This window comes from Equus przewalskii, chromosome 15 (genome assembly GCF_037783145.1).
Source record: "Equus przewalskii isolate Varuska chromosome 15, EquPr2, whole genome shotgun sequence".
Taxonomy (NCBI): Eukaryota; Metazoa; Chordata; class Mammalia; order Perissodactyla; family Equidae; genus Equus; species Equus przewalskii.
Genome location: NC_091845.1, coordinates 88,619,915 through 88,636,339, shown reverse-complemented (window position 1 = coordinate 88,636,339; position 16,425 = coordinate 88,619,915). Strand labels below are relative to the sequence as shown.

General features: G+C 45.4%; 1 protein-coding gene across 38 annotated transcripts in view; it reads left to right on the top strand.

Annotated features, from left to right (window-relative positions):
* The window catches only part of PLCH1 (phospholipase C eta 1), a 208,780-nt gene that overhangs the window by 149,460 nt on the left and 42,895 nt on the right, over positions 1 to 16,425 (top strand). For all 38 annotated transcript variants that reach the window (XM_070577695.1, XM_070577717.1, XM_070577700.1 and 35 more), the window contains 3 exons: positions 2,198 to 2,318; positions 5,631 to 5,802; positions 13,960 to 14,067. In XM_070577695.1, coding sequence (XP_070433796.1) covers positions 2,198 to 2,318; positions 5,631 to 5,802; positions 13,960 to 14,067 — 401 coding nt within the window. The remainder of the gene's footprint in view (positions 1 to 2,197; positions 2,319 to 5,630; positions 5,803 to 13,959; positions 14,068 to 16,425) is intronic.

Genomic DNA, 16,425 nt, shown 5'->3' with positions numbered 1-16,425 from the left:
AAGGCCTTCAACTGATTGGGTGAGGCCCACTCCCATTGTGGAGAATAATCTGCTTTACCCAAAGTTTACTGATTTAAGTGTTAATCACATCTAAAAAATATCTTCATAGCAACATCTAGACTGGAGTTTGACCAAACAACTGGGCATTGTAGCCTAGCCAAGTTGACGTAAAATTAGCCATTAAATCCATTTTGGCTATGGTAAAGAGTTTGAAAGTTGATAAGAAAGTGGAGATATCATCTCATCTGCAAAGCACACCTATAGGGAAGGTGCTACTAAACTAGAGAATAAGGGTGATCCCTGGACTGTGTGGGCCCAAGTAAAAGGCTGAGTGTCGAGTGACATTCCATTAGCCACATCCAACCTGCAGGATTGTTTATGTTTGACCCATATTGCTGTTTAAAAAATGGATTAATCATGAATAATTAGAAATTGGGGAAAATTGCAACGAGATCTAGATTTCTGACTTTTCTCAGATCTGGCCCTGGGTCCTTGTTCCTACCTGGCAGCGATTGGTTGGCAATGAGAAGCGGTTATGTCATCTCAACACGTTGGCTCCTGGCCGGCTGCTGCTCTTATGCTGCCTAGTGGTTCTTGTTGGTGTTCACGTTTGTGATCCCCTCTGTGAGGAAGGGCGATGTCCAGAGAGCCGCAGGATTCCACGGGGATCCTAGTTTTGCCTGGTTTGGGACTTAGATCAGCAAAGTGAGAGCGAAGAGGGGCATTTCACTTGACCTTGAAGGCATGAGGTGGGCCTGTGTGTGCGGAGCCTTTCTGACTGGAAGAGCAAGCCTGTGAGCTGAGGAGAAGCAAGGTCGACTCGTCAGCCGGGATCTAGGATGTGAATTAAGGCAATACCAGTTCACACACCTAAAATCTCTGTGTCTTAAGACAACTGAAGCTCATGGCTTGCTTATGTGAAGCCCAAACAGGTGTTCCTAGGGGTGCATCTTTCTTTCAAGCAGTGACGTAGGGGTGTAGGCTCCTTGGATCTGTGGCCGTGCTGTCTCCAGCATGTGGCTTCTGCATCCCAGCACAGAGAGCATGGATGCTGTATGGGGCAGGGCTTCATGGACCAGGCCTAGAAGTGGTGTACATGGTTTCTGCCCATAGTCAATGGCCGTCCTGCTGCAAGGGAGGTGGGCAGTGTCACTGGTGTGTGCCAGGGCGAAAGAGAACACAGGCGGGGTGCGGGGTGCACAGCTAGCCAGTCCCTAGCACCAGAGGTGGGGCCTTGGGTTCAGCAGGCAGGGGCCACAGTAGGATATTTATTGACATAGTCAGCACGCAACACTGAGGCCGGGCTGTGTGTTGGATGCTGCCTTATGCACCAAATAGGCTTCCGAGCAGAGGAGCAATGTGTTGAAAGCAGCGTTTTGAGCAATTAGTCTGGGGGCCGAGCAAGGGAAGACAGACGCTTAGTGAGGGAGGACGGTGAGGAAGCCGGTGTCTTTCCCCAGCTGGGAGCCAGTGAGGCTGTTGCACATAGAACAATATCAGTATCATCAGTAACAATAATAGTTCCTATGTGCCATGCAGTGTTAGATGCATCTTTACGTGAACTTAGTCATCACTCAAACTTATGGTGTAAGTGCTGTTACCATTTCCTTTTGTAGATGGGAAGGCAGGGCTTTAAATGGTTAAATCATTTGCCCACATTCGCATCAATCTTGGCCGGGCCTGAGGATCTGCGCTTAGTAAGTCAGTGTTATTTTATAACTACTGTAGAACTAATAAGGTGGAAATAAGTCTAATGGAAACATAATGAGTTTAAGTGAACAGTAACGAAAATCCTGTTCTTGTCAAGAGGGGTGCTCGACTTATTAGAGGACCTCAGTAAACCGGAGAAACTGAGGAAGTGAAATGGGAGACATGGCCTGTTAAGGGCTGCCGCTGGGCTTTGGCACACCTGATGGATTTAAGTCAGTTTCAGTGGGAGTACCTGGTAAGTGCTAGGCTGCTTGTGAACGTGGCATCTTGTTAACTATTAGCCCTCAGAAACAGATCTTGTGTTACCTTTAATTCCTTAGTCTGATAAATATGCCAGAACACTCATTTCCCTGTTTGATGTCTTTGTCATGGCCATCATATGTATAATCTCAGATAATAAACGTAAAATGATATTTGTCTGATATTTCTGGAAATATTAGTAAATACCAGAAACTTGGTTGTTGACATAAAGTTCTGTTTTTGGCAGTTGACTGTTGGGATGGCCCAGATGGAGAGCCAGTCGTACATCACGGTTACACCCTGACCTCCAAGATCCTCTTCAGAGACGTCGTGGAGACCATCAACAAGCATGCCTTCGTGAAGAATGAGTGAGTAGAGCAGCCCTGGAGCCGAGGGGACTGATGCTCATGCGTGGCCTGGTGTCGTGTGGGGGCAGAACCACTTGCTCCTCCCTGCAGCCCTTGTCTTCCTTCCTCCTGCCCCAGGCGTCGCCTTCCTCCCCAACAACAAGCTGTGAGTGAGTAACATGGGCTCTGTGTGCATTTTCTTGTGCTCCCTGGATTCCTTGTCCTATTTGCTCCCAAGACGTTGCCTCCTCAAAGCACGGTCTTGCAAGAGTGACCTCAGGCTGTGTAAACCCAGGTGTACTGAGTGTCTAGAGTCTGGAAACATGGGTTACTGTTCGTAGTGAATCATTTATTGATGGTACATTACTGTCCAGTGAGGTGACAATAGCTGGGTTTCCAGGCTTGCTGGGTGCCCCCTAGATATGGAAGCATCCTTGTTACCTGACCCTCCTTGGCATTTGATAATGTTACTGTCTTTCCCTCAGTTTCTCCCTTTTCTCGTTTTCATTTCTCCCCTCTATTGCTGTCACTGCTTCTTGCTCTCTGTTGGCCTGTGACCTCCTATTCTATTTCCTTTCTCTTTCAATTGTCACTGTTTCCTAAGTTGTTGTCTGTGGTCTACTTTTTGGTTATTTGCCTAATCATATGTCCAGAACGTTTTCCCTAGGTTTCAGAGCTATATAGAAATATTCCTATCGAAAATTTGTCTGAGTGTCCCATAGGTACCTCAAGATCAACAAATGTCATCATTTATTCCGATATTTAACAGTATCTACTCTAAGCGAGGCCTCTGTCACGGGTACAGGGAGCCACAAGCCTGCTTTCTGGGCTTTTATCCAAACGACTCACCTCCTCTTTCTGCCAAAGCCCCTCTGGCTCGAGTCCTTTAGTCGGGGGCAGTGCTGTCCACTGGAGGCTTCAGCCAGAAACTGGGAGCTACTCTCCTTCAGCCAGTTCTTGTCAGACCTACTGCTAAATCATCTCTTGACTCCATTGCCTCTCTTCATTCTCACTTCTCCACTGGGTCATCCTGCACACTGGTGCCATGGTTTTCCTTCTGAAAATATAAGCATGATGTTGTGATTTTTGCCTGAGGGTCCTTCACGAGCTCCCTGTAGTACAGTTACATCTTCTGTGCCCCTGAAGGCCTGGCCCTCCTCCTCTCCAGCATCTTCTTCCTCCTGCTCCACAGAGGCTCAGGCTCCTGCCTTCATCCACTGTCTTTGGATTCCTGGTGGTTCCAGTTCTTTCACAGCTCCTACCTCATGTATGCTGTTCCCTCTGCCTGGAACACCTGTCCGCCTTGTCCCACCTGCCCAATCTGTGCCCATCTTCAAGAGTGCTTGTAGGCAGACTTACGGACACCACTAGCCGATGTGAAAGCTTCTTTTTTCTGTTCTTAGCACCCTGAGCATATCCCATAGCATCTTCTTATACTTGTTGGTTTCTTGCCTTCTTTTCAATCTTTAAGACCATGGACTCATTGCAAATAGGGGGCAGTGTCTTATTCGTTCTTCATCGCTTGGCAGGTACCTGCAAGATACCAGACATTCAAGAAATGGTTTTTGAATTTAAATTACAATTGCATAAAATTAACTTTATAGAACTTAGTAGTCTTTAAGATTATTAACATTTGGTCTTCTCATTAACTAACTGTGAGGTTAAAACGCTGTTCTGGTGTGAGATGCTTGCTGCTTAGCAGGCTGAGTTCATGGGTCTTCTGCGTGGAAGGATCTGAGGGTGGGTTCTGACCTTTACACCCCGATTGCTCCTGGTCTCAGCCAAGTTGATGAAGTGATTCTGCCATTTTTTCCCAGTGTATGAAGTAGAGCTTGGAGAATTCCTGCCATCTGTGTGCTCGGAGGACCCTCTGGTGACTTGACAGAGCTTGCTTTAAGTTTGGGAGTCCTTAGGAGAGAAGTTCTTCAAATTAAAACAGGCAATAAGTTTGATTAGTGCATTTTAAAAGTTCAGTCTTTCTCTTTTCTTTCTGCAACGTTAGTTGTATCTTTGCACCAGGTTTCCCTGTTGCACTGTTGACATTTGGTCCAGCTGACTCTGTTGTGAGCTGTCTTGTGCGATGCAGGATGGTTAGAGCATTCTTGACTTCCACCTGCTAAATGCCAGCATCACCTCCCATGCTGTGACCTCCAGATAGTGTCCCTTGGGGGTGCGGACAGCCACCCTTCCCCTGGGAGAAGCACCGCTTCCCACGGCGAAGCATCATCAGACATAATAAGCTCTTCATGAGCGGGTGGGCAGCTTAAACATTCGTCCCTGGGACCCCCTGATGTGGCTGCACAGACGACCACGGTGGCTGGTTTGTGGTTTCCTCTCTTTCTAACTCTTTGGGGTAGACCCAGAGAGGACACGAGAGCAGACAGACGCGGTCAGGTCATTAAACCTGCTCCATCTCCATGTCACCTCTGCGCTAGGTTGTACGAATGGGGACGGAGTGTGACTGTGTCATACAGCTTGCTGTCACATGGTCCTAGAAGTAAAGTTTCTCTCCACATGGATATATAGGCAACTTAAGCATTGGCTTATAACTCTGGAAAAAATAGATTGCCTGTTACTTTGGAAGATATGTGATGGAAAACTAGGAAAAACAATTAACCTGGATTTGAAATCATTTCTTATTCTGAGGAAACAGCCAAGTCAGAACAAGTCCTGGTTCCCCTTTGTCTCGGCCCCATGTCCTCGGCTGTCTGATCGCTTTGCCAGCCTGTGTTCTCTGCACAGAAACTGAGCTGGCACAGAGCTTGACTTTTTCTTTTCTTTCCTAAAGCAAAGACTAGCATCTAATTCTACACAGATGATTTTGAAATGCTGGACACAGGTTGCTATAAAAACAAAATTCCATTATGTTACTTTATCCTCAATAGTAATTTTCAAGCTAGGGGCTGGTGATGTATTTTTAGAGTAAATATCTGCATTTAGTAATATTAAGTGGTCTCTTAGATGTCCAGACTTTTGAATAAATAAGACAAAATTACATTATTTTAGTGTTACATATTTAGGCTTCTTATCTCTTAAAACTTTCTCTTCTTTTTCTTCCTTTAAAAGAGACAACGTGTGTACCGTTTTTCTTTTGTGGTGCAAAATATTCGACAAAGTCACCCCATGTGGATTGGCATTGTGCCTGGCAAAGTGTATTTGCTCAGGGAGGTTTTAATGCATCTCTCATCGTTCTTGTTTTGGAGCATTTTGGTCGTCACCGGTCTCAGGTGCTGTCATAGGGCTGTCAGACCCCATGCGTGCAGGGCGACCTGACCCCAGGTGGTCTGTGCTCAGTGCTGTGGGCTGTGTTGCTCTTCCCTGTGTTGCCCTCAGGTTCCCAGTCATCCTGTCCATTGAGAACCACTGCAGCGTCCAGCAGCAGAGGAAGATTGCCCAGTACCTGAAAGCCATATTCCGGGACAAGCTGGACCTATCGTCTGTGGACACAGGGGACAGCAAGCAGCTTCCGAGCCCTCAGAGCCTGAGAGGAAAGATCCTGGTGAAGGTACTGCCTGCGGGATGCGGCCGCCTCCTGCCCCGTGCGGCTGAGACCCAGTCCATCAGAATGATAATTGTGGCAGAGGGGAAGGGTTGTAGGTTTGTGATGTGCCTTGTTCCCACTCCTTTACAGGCCTCTTCAGAGGAGGCTTGTCACTGACCGACCCCATATTCGGGTTTGTGTTTATGAGGTGAGGACATGTTTAATGTCTTAGTCTGTGCTGGTTCACGCTGGAGAGAAGTGTGCGAACAGGAGTGGGGGGATGGTAGGGGCGGAGGCTGCTGAGTCCATATCTGAAAGCATTTCTTTCAGATTCTTCTCTCCCATTTCAAGCTCCAATAACTGTCTGTCAGAAAGGAGTCTTCACGGTTGATCAGCCTTGGTTGTGTAAGTGGAGGGGCTCGGCTCAGAGGGCAGGCGCAGACGCAGGCCCCACAGGCCCTGTGTGTGTGTGCGAGGGAGTGTGGTGAGCAGGCCACATTTCACAGATTTTCTGGGGGAGGAATTTACTGCCCATGATGAATGTTATTAATGCGAGGAAGACAGTTCCTTGAGATTTCAGATCGCTGACTGTGATTTTACTTAATTCCAGCTAATTTTGTGTGTTTGGAGTAAAACCATCCTGAATATTGTATTGTTTTGAGACTGAAAACCTAAGGAAGAGCAGTAGGGTATTAATATTCAAACTGGGTTATATTTTACCTAGAAGGGCTGTGTACAAACACCAGCGTTCACATAGGAGGCGTGGGGACATCAAGGCATAGTGAATTTCACAGCCATACTTTGGGGGGTGGCAGATGGGAAAGAGGTGAAGGTTTGGTCTTTGGAATTGGCCAAACCTGTTCTTCTGTCAGTTAAATGAGAATTTTAGACTGAATCCATCAAGGAGGTGCTGCTGGCATTTGTATACGTGAAGCATTTTGGATGAAAGCTCTGAAGAATGCAAGAGATGACATTAAGGTCAATCTTCTTGAAATCTTGCTAAAGCAAACTCTTGTGGTGAAAACAGGTTGCTGGGCTAGAACGTTAAATGTCACCTTACAGCCTTGCAATGTTTCCATGTTTCCTGAATGTCTTTAGCCAGCAGTCAGAGGTTAAATGCAGAGTAAGTTGATTCAATTGAAATTCTCCCATTTTGGACGGTGGAACTTAAGGTAGACATTTGATATGAACTAACCGAGTCCCTTCTGCGTAACTGAGCTGTGGGTCACCTGACACAGAATGCCCCAGGGCTGACGGGCACCAGGGTAAATCGGAGCCAGAAGATCAGAGGGGCTTGCTGGATGGAGTGAAGCAGTGTGGACTGCGAGGATTTCAAGGCAGCTGAGGTCCGTTTGTCAGTACAGTCGGCCCTCTGTATCCACGTCTGCTTCCTCTGATTAAACCAATTGAGGATCATGTACTGTGTGTACAATTCGCAGTTGGTTAAATCTGTGCTTGCGGAACCCGCAGATAGGGAGCGCCGACTAAGGGACCTGAGTATCTGCAGGTTTTGTATCCGCAGGGGAATCCTGGAACCAATTCCCCCGCAGATACCAGGGGACGACTGTAGTATCATTCTTCAGACGTCAAGATTTCCTAGATCTGTGGACGGGCACACTCTCATTTAAAACAAAAACAAGGGAGCTGATTTTCCTGTTTCTTTAGCATCAGAGCTGTCTCTGATCTGAAAGGCAGTGTTTGAATGGCTGCTTACCACTTTGGAGATTGGCAAGTGGTTTGTTGTAACTGCAACACACACACACTTTCTAACCATATGTGTGTATACACGTTTATACACATACACACACATATATCCCCTGAAAAGTATTCAAAAAGTGTTCAAAAATTGCTCTTGGACAAAAATAATAACAAGCTTAGTAATCTTCTGTAGACTTTTACTGCTGAAAGAAACCTAAACTATCTGGTCGAGATTCCTGTGTTTGCAGCTGTGAGTCACAGAGTAGTGACCGCCCTCCTGGGCCGTGCAGCTTGATGTTTCCATATGCCATGGGTGAATTAATCTAATTCTTGAGTGTGACTCCTGCATGGACTAGTATGCAGGTCAGGAAGGGACCGCAAGAAGACCCCGGTCATTCTTCGTTTACATCTTCTTTCCTTAGGAGTAACATTCTTGAAAAGAAGCATTGAAAAACAATGTTCTCTCATGTTGCTTTTCTTCCTGTTTGCCTGGATAAAGTATCTTTTGAGAACTAGGAATGTAGACAAAGTTAGCAGAAAATATGGCCCTCGTGTCTTTTAAAGGCACATCTCATTTTATTGTGCATTGCAGACATCGATTTTTTACAAACTGAAGGTTTGTGGCTACCCCGCATCGAGCAAGTCTATCAGCGCCATTTTTCCAACAGCATTTGCTCACTTCATGTCTCTGTGTCACATTTTGTAATTCTCAAAATATTTCAGACTGTTTCATTGTTATTATATTTGTTATGTTGATCTGTGATCAGTGATCTTTGATCTTACTGTCGTAATTGTTTTGGGGCTCCACTAACTGCATCCATTTAAGACAGTGAACTTAATCGACAAATGTTGTGTGTGTTCTGACTGCTCTACCACCCGGCTGTCCCTTGGTCTGTCTCTCTCTCCTGGGCCACCCTATTCCTTGAGACACAACAATATTGAAATTAGGCCAGTTAATAACCCTACACTGATCCTAAGTGTTCAAATGAATGGAAGAGTTGCACGTCTCTCACTTTAAATCAAAGGTTAGAAATGATTTAGCTTAGTGAAGAAGACATGTCAGAAGCCAACATAGACTGAAAGCTAAGCCTTTTGTGCCGAACAGTTAGCCAAGCTGAGGATGCAAAGGAAACGTTCTTGAAGGAAATTAAAAGTGCTGCTCCAGTGAACACACAAATGATAAGAAAGTGAAACAGCCTTGTTGCTGATATGGAGAAAGTGTCAGTGGTCTGGGTAGAAGACCAAACCAGCCACAACATTCCCTTAAGCCAAAGCCTAATCCAGAGCAAGGCCATAACTCTTTTCAATTCTATGAAGGCTGAAAGAGCTGAGGAAGCTGCAGAAGAAAAGTCTGAAACTAGCAGAGTTTGGTTCACAAGGTTTAGGGAAAGAAGCCATCTCCGTAACATAACAATGCAAGGTGAAGCAGCAGGCGCTGATGTAGAAGCTGCAGCAATTTATCCAGAAGATCTAACAATGATCATTAATGAAGGTGGCTACACTAAACAAAGCATTTTCAATGTACATGAAACAGCCTTCTGTTGGAAGAAGATGCCATCTAGGACTTTCATAGCTAGAGAGAAGTCAGTGCCTGGCTTCAAAGCTTCAAAGGCTGACTCTCTTGTCAGGGGCTAAAGCAACCGGTCACTTTAAGTTGAAGCCAGTGCTCATTTACCATTCTGAAAGTTCTAGGGCCCTTAAGGATGATGCCAAATCTACTGTGCCTATGCTCCATAAATGGAACAACAAAGCCTGGATGACAGCACATCTGTTTACAACATGGTTTACCAAATATTTTGAGCCCACTATTGAGACCTACTGCTCAGAAAAAGAATCCTTTCAAAATATTACTGCTCATGGCAGTGTACCTGGTCACTCAAGAGTTCTGATGGAGATGTACGAGATTAATGTTCTTTTCATACCTGCTAACAGCATTCATTCTGCAGGCCATGGATCAAGGAGTAATTTCGACTTTCAAATCTTATCATTTAAGAAATATATTTCGTAAGTTTATAGCTGCCATAGATAGTGATTCCTTTGATGGATCTGGGCAAAGTCAGTTGAAAAACTTCTAAAAAGGATTCACCATTCTAGATGCCATTAAGAACATTTGAGATTTGTGGGAAGAGGTCAAAATATCAACATTAACAGGAGTTTGGAAGAAGTTGATTCCAACACTCACGGATGACTTTGAGGGGTTCAAGACTTCAGTGGAGGAAGTAACTGCAGATGTGATGGAAACAGCAAAAGAACTAGAATTAGAAATGGAGCCTGAAGATGTGACTGAATTGCTGCAGTCTCATGATAAAACTTGAATGGATGAAGAGTTGCTTCCTATGGGTGAGCAAAGAGAGGTTTCTTGAGATGGAATCTATTCCTGGTGAAGATGCTGTGAAGATAGTTGAAATGATAACACAGGACTTAGAATATGACATAAACTTTGATAAAGCAGCAGCAGGGTTTGAGAGCACTGACTTCAATTTTGAAAGAAGTTCTGCTGTGGGTAAAATGCTATCAAATAGCATCATGTGCTACAGAGTAATCGTTCATGAAAGGAAGAGTCAATCAATACAGCAAACTTCATTGTTGTCTTATTTTAAGAAATTGCCACAGTCACTCCAGCCTTCAGCGATCATCCTACCCTGATCAATCAACAAGACCCTCCACCAGCAAGAAGATTACAACTCACTGAGGGCTCAGATGATGGTTAGCATTTTTTAGCATAAAGTATTTTTAAATTAAGGTATGTGCATTGTTTTTTAGACATAATGCTATTGCACACTTAATAGACTATAGCATAAAGATAACTTTTATACACACTGGGAAACCAAAAAATTCGTGTGACTTGCTTTATTGCAATATTCACTTTATTGTGGTGGTCTGGTACCTCAGTATCTCCGAGGTGTGCCTGTGACTAGACGTTGAAAGGGCTGAAATCAAGGGCACCTTGTGGGTGCTCTGAGGGGGCAGCTCTCTCTGCTCCCTCAGGCTCACCACACTTCAGTGAAGCTGTGTTTAAGCTTAGCGTCCTGCCCTCACCTGCTCATCAGCTTGGGCTTTCTGTTCCGTCCTTTGGTATCAGAGCCAAATGCACCACTTGAGGATTGCTGTTCCCTGCTTGCTGATGTTATTTCTCATGCTTGTTAGCTCTGTTCTGCTGAACATTTGAAAAATCTATTGGCTTGGATGCTATTTCAAAAGAGGGACCTGCTATCACTACATTTAAAATGTCTTGTGTGTAGATCTGTCTTGGCGCCTGCCAACTCTGAGTAAATAGTTGGTGGTGAACAAATAAAAGGAGTTTTATATCTCGACGTCCATAGTTCCTGAATCTCTCTGGTTACCACTCAGCTGCCTGCCTTATTTCTGGTGCTGCTGTATTATCATAGCTACTCTACCATTGTCCCCCAAAATAAAGAAAAATAAATTCGTTTTTTAGGAGCCTTCTGTATCAATAAGACCTGTGATAGTATACAGACATAAATACCTTAATTCTGAGCTACCTTGTTATTAATGATACACAGGAGGAAATGAAGAAACGTTTCACTATATTTATTTAGAATCATCTATATGTATAAATCTATACATCTATCTTTATGTATTCTTGTAGAAAAGAAAGAAAAGAATGTTGTTTTCCCTTTGTAGATAGCTCACACAAATAAGGAATATAATAGTACATTATCAGTATGAAGGCAAGTTCAATCCCACTTTTTTACTCCTATAAATGTCCCTCTGTAAATTAAAGAAAATGTTCAAGTATCCAAACTCCAAGAGTCTGGATTCTTAACATATATGTTGTTTTCGTTACATAAGTGATTGAATAACTTTGAAATTGTCACTGTGCTGAGGACCTAATAAAGTCAGGAGCTTTGGGTCTCAGGACAGGTCAGGGAAACTGGGAAGGAGACTCCTCTGAAGACCTGACTCGTAGTGGTCCTGAAGAGGGAGGAAGACCCAGAGCACTGGGGACAGCGGTGCTGTGCGGGGCAGAAGCAGCTGAAATCGCTGGGGCTCGGTGGAGAGAAGACCAGTCCAGATGGTGGTCTGGGATGATATTTAGAATATCATCAGTTTGGCTGCCGTGCATATGGATGTCCTTCCTTGTCTGAGGAATCCCCTCAGAGGATCCCAGAATGCTGGACGTCTGCTTCTGCAGCCTCCCCTAGAGCTGGCCTGTGGGCACGTGGTCCAGGTGCCAGCTGTCAAGTGAACCTGCCCCACATCAGATGTGCAGGCAAGAGACTGGGGAGGTGGGCCAAGTGGAAGCTGTCTCAGCGAGGGCACACAGCCGTGGCAGCTGTGCTCAGGGCCAAGGGCAGACTTTCTGGCAGCACTGCCTGGTGTTTGTCGTGTGTAGTGGAGTCAAAGGCTGTGAGTGTGTGCTTAGTCGTGCTGAAGTGGTAACTCTGGTGTGTTAGTTCTGCCCCATGATTTTGATTGGCGATCGTATTAATTATCTATAAATGCACAACCCATTACCCCCAAAATTAGCATCTTGAGACACAAGCATATATTCTCCCTTAGTGTCTGTAGGTCGGGAATCTGGGAGTGGCTTAGCTGGGGCCTCTGCTACAGTCTCTGATGAGACTGCAGCCAAGGTGTCAGCAGTGCTACCATTGTCTCCAGGCTCACCAGGGACAGGAGCCACCTCCACTTTAGTGGCTGTTGGCCCATTTCCACTCCTTACAGGCTCTTGGCTAGAGACCTCTCAAGTCCTTGCACTGTGGGCCTCTCCTTGGCACAGCTCACAATATCAGAGCGAGAGCAAGAGCAAGAGCCAGAGCCAGAGCCAGAGCCAGAGAGAGACACACGGAGAGAGATCTGAGGAGGAGGCATGTAGGAGGGAAGAGGTTGCAGAAGGGCATCAATACCAAGAGGTAGGAACCACTGGTAGTATTTTAGAGGCTTCTTGCCACAACGACTTGGCCACTTAGCCTCAGAGCCTGGTTCTACCTGCTTTCTCGAGGAGATCCTGGGGCCACTCAGTTTCCTGGTAATAGTCCTTGCTGCTTGAGGTCACCTCCCTTTGTGATACAGACAGTTAGCTGCCCCAGAGCCCTCATCAGAGATACTACCCTGTGGCGCTGTTACCCAGAGATACTAATACTGTCACAGTATTACCCAGAGATACCAAAACTTGGCACACTGTTACCCAGAGATACTAACACTGTGACAGTATTACCCAGAGATACTAACATCCTCACATTATTACCCAGAGATTCTAACTCTCATCACACTGTTACCTATAGATACTAACACTCATCACATTGTTACCCAGAGATACTAACATCCATCAGACTGTTACCCACAGATACTGACATCCATAACACTGTTACCCACAGATACTAACGCCTGTCACGCTGTTACCCACAGATACTAACACCCATCACACTGTTACTTGGAGATACTAACGCCCGTCTCACTGGTGCCTGGAGATACTAAAACTTGTCACATTGTTACCTAGAGATACTTAGCGTTAATAATCGACCATATTTCTTGCCAGAGTTTTCTCTGAGTTTTCACACATCATTGAGATCATAGTGTCTTCTGTAACTTGAGTTTCTTACCATTTTCATACAAGAATTCCCCCTTCTTCTCAAAAGGCCCGATTCCTACAGTGGGTTGGTGAGCAGTTGTGGGGGCATGTGCCAGCTGGCAGGGCTCATTGCGTTGTCTGTGAACAGGGAGCTGGCCGGTGCAGGGGGACATGGCCCATCCATGGAAAGGGCACATTTGCCCTGTGTAGGAGGACAAGCCACTCTTGAGGGCCTGGGTGGTGTGATCCTTGCGATGAGTCACATATTCTTGAAAAGAAGCCAGGTCTGACTTTTATTTGTAAATATAGCATCTATTTAATTGAAAATAATAAAACTGCCATTTTTGAAAGTCTCTTCTCCCCTTGTTTTACCCCTGATACGAACTATCTACTTTCTGGTCAGTGTGAAGTAATGGTTGGCCGAGGGATAACACATTCTATTTTTTTCACTTTTTAAAAGTTTCAACTGTGGTAAGATACATGTAGCGTTAAGTTTGCCTACCATCTTAACCAGTTTTAAGTGCACAGCTCAGCTGTGTTAAGTCTGTTCACATTGCCGTGTGACCTCCAGAAGTCCTCTCATCTTGCAGAACTGAAACTCCACACTGAATGAACCCCTCCCACCTCCCTCCCCACAGCTGCTGGTATCCACCATTCTATTTTCTGTCTCTATGAATTGGACACTAGGTGTCTCATATAAGTGGAAGCAGACAATATTTGTCTTTTTGTGATGGGGTTATTTTGCTTGGCCCAGTGACCTTAAGGTTCATCCACATTGTAGCATGTGTCAGAATTTCCTTCATTCTTATGGCTGAATAATTTTCCATCGTGTGCATGTGCTACATTTTGTTTATCCACTCATCTGCTGGTGGACGCTTGGCTTACTCCACCTTTTGGCTATTGTGAAATTATTTTCATTTTTAATTGAGTGTTTTGTTGTGTTTCAGGGCAAGAAGTTGCCTTATCACCTTGGAGATGATGCAGAGGAAGGGGACGTTTCTGACGAGGACAGTGCAGATGAAATTGAAGACGAGTGCAAGTTCAGGCTTCACTGTGTAAGTCACAGGCGTGGTGTGACTTCCACCCTCTCTGTGCAGCTGTAAACGTTGCTGCTGGGTTGGCATACTGCAAATGAGATAGCTGTCATTGTGAAAAGGATATTTATTGAAAACTACTTAGTGTGCTGGTGCACAGACACTCAAGTGTTTATTGAGTGAATGAGTCAAGGATCCTTGTGTCTTAGATTTGGAAGGGAAGTTGTGGTTAACTATTCTACCCTCTCTCCAGGGACAAATCCTCTCCTCTCTCAACTTGGGCAAAACTCAGATTGTGGCCGGAAGTGTCGCTGTCTTTGATGACGTAAACCGGCGTCAGCTTGTCTCCTGCAGCAGCCCCACCACACGGCCTGTCACCAGCGGAACCCACCGTGCTGGGTCTACTTCTCCAGGATGCCCGCCCTCCCTGAGGAAACGTGCCTGGGGCTGGAGGGTTTCCAGGCTCTTCCAGACCTGGGACTCTTGGCTAAATCTTTAATTTGCCACTTAAGTAAAATGGTGTAGAATGGTTTGTTATCTGCGTGGTGCTTCAGACTCCTGTTCTGGATCAAGGGGCCGCCTTGTAGAAAGCACACATAGCTAGGTGTCCAGGGGATGCAGACCTTGGGGGGATGAAGGTGTGAGGAGACCCCCTCCTTCCAAGGGGCCAGGATTTCCTGGCCCCCCAGGTGGTGCCAGGATCAAATGACACCTGAGAACAGCACCCGCTCATGCTGGTTTGTTGGAGGATTTACCGTTTCATTCCTGCAGAAAAGTGGTTTTCCTCCAGATATCAGGACTATTTTCTGCCTTCTGGAAAACAGAAATTTTGTACAAAATCTTCGAGTGTGCACCGTTGCCCTGAATTCAGTTATTACATTGTTAAAAAGAGCCCTCTCTTCCAGATCATGGTAACTTGGTGCCCTCCTGGGGGGCCAGTGGGAGCTGCCGTCATTTCCAGGGCGCACAGCTCAGCAATGGCTCAGGTCTCGTGGACCCCGCTGTCCTGGCTTTGCTGCACTTTAGGAGGATGGAGTGGAGAAGGTTCAGTTTGGAGGGAAAAGGAAGCATTGCCGCCTGCATCCGTCTCCTGCCTTTTAGTACTTTATATTTAGTTAAAGACCTCCAGCAGGGCTGTGGTCACAGCAAATTACTATACATAGATTTACATAAGTGAAAATATGGTTAATGTTTTACATAATTTCTTTTCTGCTCTTCTAGATATTTGCTATTATTGTAATTAATTATTTGTGATTATGGGTAATTTAGGTCAATTTTTACCTTTACTTTATAAACCAAATTTTTGCCTCTGATTTCCATTATCTTTGCATCTTGTTTCACGAATCTCTTGGCCTCAGAGTAGTCTGTCATTGGAGAGCAGGGCACAGAGGTCCGACTGAGTTGTGTGTTCAGGGAATGCTGTTTGTAGTGAAAATGGGAGGTGGAGGTTTAACTGCTATCACAGTGCAGCCCTTTATTTCTCTGAGTAGAATCTAGGTCGTTCTGGTTTCTAGACCCACCCACGTATGTAACTGTTCTTCTCCTGTCAGTGAGCCTTCTAACTTTCCAGGTTAGACATCTGTGGTTATGATGGAGAGCTAGCTGTAGTTTTATGGAGACAAACCAGTAACTTCACTTGTGAAAACACGCTCCTGGGTTCCTCTGTCTCCACAGTCTGTTTGTTGGTGTCCAGGAGCCCACACAGGCGGCTGTTAGAACATGATCCGCAGAGGTGGCCCTCACCTCACTAGGCTCCTGGTGTGGGCCCAAGTGAGAGCAGAGAGCGCTTTAATTGTAAAGTTGTCCAGGTGGCTCTTGTTGACTTTAGGAGAGAAAATGATAGAGAACAAGCCTTCCAGTGGAAGTGCATAAAGTTTTCACTCCACTTTTTCCAATCTTTCTTCTCTGTTTTTGAGCTCTTCTGAGAAAAGGTGATTCTGTATTTAGAAAGCCGAAGTGTCACCCTGTCCTCTTGTCAGCGGACACTTTGTCTGAGTGTTGATATGAACTGTCTGACCTAAACTGAAAGCCTGATCATGTTTCTGCAACAGAGGACACACTGCATGTAGCTCATGTGAGGCAACAATTATCGCAGAGGAGGTTCTCAGCCTCAGTTCAAAGTTAACAGGGTTTTATAGGAGCAATAGCTCTCGGGAGGTTTATACAAGACCCGTTGCACATTCAGCACATTTTTGTTGAGCGTCTCCTGCTGGAGATCATGGCCGTGATGTTGCAGGTGTTGGTTTTATACTCGTGAACAAAACAGACAAAATTCTCTGCCTTCATGGAGTTTATACGTTAGTGGGAGAAGAGGAGGATCGACAAGAAACAAACAGATGAGTACTGGGTGTGATAATTGCTCAGGGGAAAAAGGGAGGG